The 6,000-nt window shown below is 45.4% G+C and overlaps 1 protein-coding gene across 1 annotated transcript in view; it reads right to left on the bottom strand.

Moving 5' to 3' along the window:
- Positions 1-304: 304 nt before the first annotated feature.
- The window catches only part of CBLC (Cbl proto-oncogene C), a 40,898-nt gene continuing 35,202 nt past the window's right edge, over positions 305-6,000 (bottom strand). Inside the window, exons 8-10 of the mRNA XM_056542867.1 lie at positions 4,379-4,465; positions 1,181-1,222; positions 305-1,008 (exon numbers count right to left, since the gene is read on the bottom strand). Coding sequence (XP_056398842.1) covers positions 700-1,008; positions 1,181-1,222; positions 4,379-4,465 — 438 coding nt within the window. The 3' untranslated portion in view covers positions 305-699. The remainder of the gene's footprint in view (positions 1,009-1,180; positions 1,223-4,378; positions 4,466-6,000) is intronic.

The following is a 6,000-nucleotide window of genomic DNA, read 5'->3' as shown; positions in this document are numbered from 1 at the left end:
GAGCGACCGTGATGTGTGCGAGTACACCGTGCATGCGCGGCAACTCAAACATTGCTTCAGTATGTCCGCTTGTAACGGCGTAATGCCGCTCTGAGCAGGCACATGTAAAGCCACCATGCAGCGGTCCTTTAGCGGTGGATCCGCAGCTTAAAAAACACTGTGGGTCTGCTCGTGTGAACGTACCCTTAAGAAGGGTTGTCTAGTCCAGTCCAACCATCAACCTATAGGTTGATGGTTGGACTGGACTAGACAACCCTTCTTAAGGGTACGTTCACAGGACTAGTCACAAGTGTGATGGCACTTTATGATTGGATCCATTCATCGTGCCTACAAATGAGACATGTCTAATTTTGCCTCCTTCCAGTCTCCATATTCCCCTTGGACATCCCAGCAGGTCTGGACTCAACCCAAGATTGTTTTTTTTTTTTTTTTTTTTGCTTTTTCCATGAACCACAACATATATTTGACACAATCATTTGTAGCTTTCCTATTTTCTAACAAAAATTTTTTTTAATGAAATTTTAACATAAACTTTACAAAAACACATAATAGATTACAAGGCGCCATCATTACATGGGTGGAACGGTAGCCCTAAAAGTCCTGAAAGTTTTTGAGTCTGTGAAATGGCAATACCACACGTGTCATCGATAAATGGTCGGTCCATCCGTCATCCATTCTTTCCTAACGTCCCATCTCCACCTATGTACCTCTTGTTGTTGTTGGTCGACATGGACTTTGGCCTCTATTGATGACATCTTGGGCCTGCAATCTTACTCTCTGAGAGGCTACGGAGGACCCAGAAATCCAGGGGGCTGATGATGTACTGGATGTGGTAGGAGAAGAATCGAGAGCGGGTGCACTAGGCAAAACCCGTGTGGACGGCTGACGAGCTGAAGTGCTTGAGGTATCTGGACGTGGTGGTGGCGGTGGTAAAGGCCGCTTTCTAATCCAGTCTACCTCCTTGTCATCAATGACATTTTGAGTGAATGCACCACATGTGTTGGAGTTCTGCTGGCACAAGATAACGTCATGGTTACAAAGACGTTCAGACGTCACGTTGGAACAGATAAACAAGGGAAGTCTTCTACGAGGTGAGACAACACGAGACAGCACTGCAGAGACGACAAGACAGACAGAGAAGGCCATACAACCGACTGGAGGCACACCGTTCATTACTCACATCATTGTCTGGCTGGTCTGTGGGGTCCGATGGACTTGGCGTCTACAATACAAGAAAATTCAAGGATCAAAACTGAGGCTACATTGTGACCAACTGCCACTTTTCTTGCCCAAAAATTACCGGACAAGCTGATTTGCATAATTAATTATATATGCGTGACATCACAGGATACACATATGTGGGGGAAATTATGTCCTATACTGACCCCTATAACTTTTTTTTATTTCTCCTTATATTGGCCTGTATGAAGGTCATTTTTTGCGCCCCGATCTGTAGTTTTTAACTGTACCATTGTACCAAGATGTGACTTTTTGATCGCTTTTTTTTTAATTAAATTCGGGAGTTGCAGTTAGTTACTAACTACAACTCCCAGCATGCCCTGATACAGCCTGTGGCTTAGCAGCTGCCCGAAATGAAAACTACAACTCCCAGCATGTTGGACTATATAGCAGTATATAGTATAGGTCAGTGTTTTCCAACCAGGGGTGCCTCCAGCTGTTGCAAAACTACAACTCCCAGCATGCCCTGATACAGCCTGTGGCTCAGCAGCTGCCCCAAATGAAAACTACAACTCCCAGCATGTTGGACTTTATAGTAGTATATATATAGGTCAGTGTTTACCAACCAGGGGTGCCTCCAGCTGCTGCAGAACTACAACTCCCAGCATGTTGGGCAATATTGTTTTATATAGTATAGGTCAGTGTTTTGCAACAGAGGGTGCCTCCAGCTGTTTCAAAACTACAACTCCCAGCATGTTGGACTATATAGTAGTATATAGTATAGGTCAGTGTTTCCCAACAGAGGGTGCCTCCAGCTGTTTCAAAACTACAACTCCCATCATGCCCGGACAGCCGTTGGCTGTCCGGGCATGCTGGGAGTTGCAGTTTTGCAACAGCTGGAGGCGCTTTGGTTGGGAAACACTGGAATAGTAGTATATGGTGCAACATTCCAGGAGGATTGGTTGGATAAATACTGGCCGATGCATTGCCATAGAATGAGATTTGCCATAGAATGAGATGCTCCGCCTCCATCACATCCTATTGGCTCACACTTGTCACGTGACATATTTAACCGTCACGCATCGACACGCACAGCAGTCTCAGCTTGGCTATCACAGGGAGAGGATCTCCTCTCCCTGTGATAGCTGATGCTGCACGGAGCTCACATGGGCTCTGTGGCCCGATTCCGAGAGCGGAATCGGGCCACAGAAGCTCATACATTTACTCTTTTATTACATTTACTGTTTTATAGATCTACAGCGCTATCGGGATCCCTATGCCCGATAGCGCTGTCAGCGTGCCTCCCGCCAGTGCTAACTACACCCCACGCCCGCAGCTCTACTCCCTGTCCCCCGTTAACGCTCAGGGAGCGGGGAACAGAAAGTAGAGCATCGGGTGCAGGTAAAGTAGTACTGCGCATGCGCGTGCAGCTACAGCAGTAATGCGCATGCACAGCACTACGCAAATAGCGTAGGGAAGTAGGTAGGTAGCGTAGCCGTAGATTAGTGTAGGTTGTAAGTTAGCATAGTTTAGTATTAATAGTGAAAGGAAGTTAGGCACCACAACTCCCAGCATGCCCAGACAGCTTAAGGCTACCCAGGCATGCTGAGAGCTCGGTGCAGCTCCGTGCAGCTTCAGCTATCACAGGGAGAGGAGATCCTCTCCCTGTGATAGCCAAACTGAGACTGCCGTGCACGTCGATGCGTGACGGTTAAATATGTCACGTGACAAGTGTGAGCCAATAGGATGTGATGGAGGCGGAGCATCTCATTCTATGGCAATGCACCGGTATTTTTTAATATAAAAATTGCGGCACCGTGGCCAAATTACCGGCTTTGCCAGTAAAATACCGGCCAGGTGGCAACCCCAACTGTGAGGAAGCCAAAAAAGGAATAAAAGTATAAATAGGAGAAAGTAGACAAAACTGTAGACAATGAAAGGCCTGTAACGTAAAGTTAGACCAGTTATTTTTTTCATTTTTTTTTCTTTTTTTTTTTGGGGGGGGGGGGGGATGGCCACTGCTGGCATTACAATCAGGGGTCAAGTCCTGCAGGTACATGTGGGAACTGAGTTCCTGCACTTTTTCCACAGCAGGAACACCATTCCTATTAACAGGACCAGCCCTTGAGTGGCTATCATGGTTAAGTTCCTTCACTTTTTTTTCCAGGACTTGACCCCTGATTACAATGTACAGGGTGTAATCAGCTTTCACCACAATGTTTATGGATACAATTTGGCACGATAATGTTATAAATAGGGGTTCCCAGTGGGACTGCTTCAGCTGCCCCCGGATAGCCGTTTACGGTGCCCCGTGTGGTCCGCTGACGATCACTTACCTGTCCTCGGGGCTCCGGCGCGTCCTCTTCGGGATCCCCTGCATTGTCGGCGCTCTCCATCGTCGTCATCACGTCGCCGCGCACGTCGTCCCATCATCCAATAGGAGCGGCGTGCGTAGCGACGTGATGGCGGTGATGGAAAGCGAGGATGCCGGGGAAGCAGAGGCCTTGCCGGAGCGTCGGGGACACCCCGGGGACACGGCGACAGTGATGGAAGGTGACATCCAGGGCAGCGGTGACGAGCGGTGACGGTCCGGAGCGGCAGGGACACGTGAGTATAACCTCCAATACCAGTGGTCTTCAACCTGCGGACCTCCAGATGTTGCAAAACTACAACTCCCAGCATGCCCGGACAGCCGTTGGCTGTCCGGGCATGCTGGGTGTTGTAGTTTTGCAACATCTGGAGGTCTGCAGGTTGTAGACCACTGTCCTATACTTTACATTGCACGGATCCCTCAACATACGATGGTTTCAACAAACGATGGTCCATTTGGAATGGATTACCATCGTATGTTGAGGGACCACTGTACTGGCTTCAAGACCAGAACTTCATTGTACTGTTCTATTGCCGACCTTCTCCTCCACCTGAAGGCGGTGGGATCCAGTGGGTCTGTATTAGTTTAGGTGGTCTTTATTTGCATTATGTGTTTGTTACTTGTGTTCTAAACTAGTAATATAATGTACAATATAGATTTGTATAGTTTCATATGTTCCCTGGTGGGGAGGAGGGTGGAAGCATGGTTATGTTATGGGGGGAATCAGGCACATTCTTTGTATGGGGGTCCTCTGCAGTCTGTGCCCACCCATGATCCCCAGTATGTGCAGAAAGATTTTTCCCATTTTTTTTTATATCTTATACCCACCTGTTCCTTTTCTGGGGGTACCGCAATGTGAACCTCCTCTCTGCCTGTAATTTTCGTGCGGCAAAATGGACACGTGCTGTCAGATTTCTACAGAGAACAAAGTGTCATCAGACCGGTCACGTACAATGCTCACATACACTTTACCAAGATCCCCACAATGCCCATCATTATATTGTATTTCACTGACCAACCTAAAGTCAATTATCAGCAATTATCAATTATTATTATTAATTTATTTTTTAAATCAACTGGTGCCAGAAAGTTAAACAGATTTGTAAATTACTTTTATTTAAAAATCTTAATCCTTCCAGTACTTATCAGCTGATGTATGCTCCACAGGAAGTTCTTTTCTTTTTGAATTTCCTTTCTGTCTGACCACAGTGCTCTCTGCTGACACCTCTGTCTGTATCAGGAACTGTCCAGAGCAGAAGAAAATCCCCATAGAAAACCTATCCTGCTCCGGACAGTTCCTAAAATGGACAGAGAGCAATGTGGTCAGAGAGAAAGGAAATTCAAAAAGAAAAGAATTTCCTCTGGAGCATACAGCAGCTGATAAGTACTGGAAGGATTAAGATTTTTTAATAAAAGTAATTTATAAATCTGTTTAACTTTCTGGCACCAGTTGATTTAAAGAAAAAATGTTTCCAGTGGAGTACCCCTTTAAAGTGAATTTCCAGGAGAATATTTTATGTTTTAAATATTTTTTTTCTCCCACCGCTAAGATAAGACTCCCCTGGTGTCCTGTAATATAGAGTTCTATATTATTCATTGTCTATAGGGCATGCTAAAGATAGATGAGAACAACGCATGGTTATCGGCAGCTTCCATGGAGAATCAATAGAGCAAGTTTGGAATCACGTTTGTTATTTCATGTATTTCCTAAAATAGACATATCCTCTTTAAAGGGGTACTCCGGTGGAAAACATTATTTTTTTTTTTTTTTAATCAACTGGTGCCAGAAAGTTAAACAGATTTGTAAATTACTTCTATTAAAAAAATCTTTACCCTTCCAGTACTTTTTAGCAGCTGTATGCTACAGAGGAAATTCTTTTCTTTTTGAATTTCTCTTTTTGTCTTGTCCACAGTGCTCTCTGCTGACACCTGATGCCCGTATCAGGAACTGTTCAGAGCAGGAGAAAATCCCCATAGCCAACCTATGCTGCTCTGGACAGTTCCTGACACGGAAAGAGGTGTCAGCAAAGAGCACTGTGGACAAGACAAAAAAGAAATTCAAAAAGAAAAGAATTTCCTCTGTAGCATACAGCCGCTAAAAAGTACTGGAAGGGTAAAAACTTTTTTAATAGAAGTCATTTACAAATCTGTTTAACTTTCTGGCACCAGTTGATAAAAAGAACAAAAACAATAATAAAAACATTTCCACCAGAGTACCCTTTTAAGTGAAGATATGTGACTGACTTCCACTTTTTTTTAGACCATGTGTCACTGGTTGTTAAAGGAGATCTCCGGTGAAAAATAACTTGTTCCCTAGTGGCTGATTGTTGGGAGGGGGGGGGGTCCGACTGCTTGGGGCCCCCCTGCGATCACAGGGACGGGCCCCGGCGCTCAGTGAGGAGCGCGTTCTGCAGCCGGCACTCGCTCCATTCATTTTTATGTAAGCGCCA

Source organism: Hyla sarda, chromosome 10 (assembly GCF_029499605.1).
Source record: "Hyla sarda isolate aHylSar1 chromosome 10, aHylSar1.hap1, whole genome shotgun sequence".
Classification (NCBI taxonomy): domain Eukaryota; kingdom Metazoa; phylum Chordata; class Amphibia; order Anura; family Hylidae; genus Hyla; species Hyla sarda.
The sequence above is the reverse complement of the archived record's forward strand: the minus strand, read 5'-3'. Positions and strand labels throughout refer to the sequence as shown.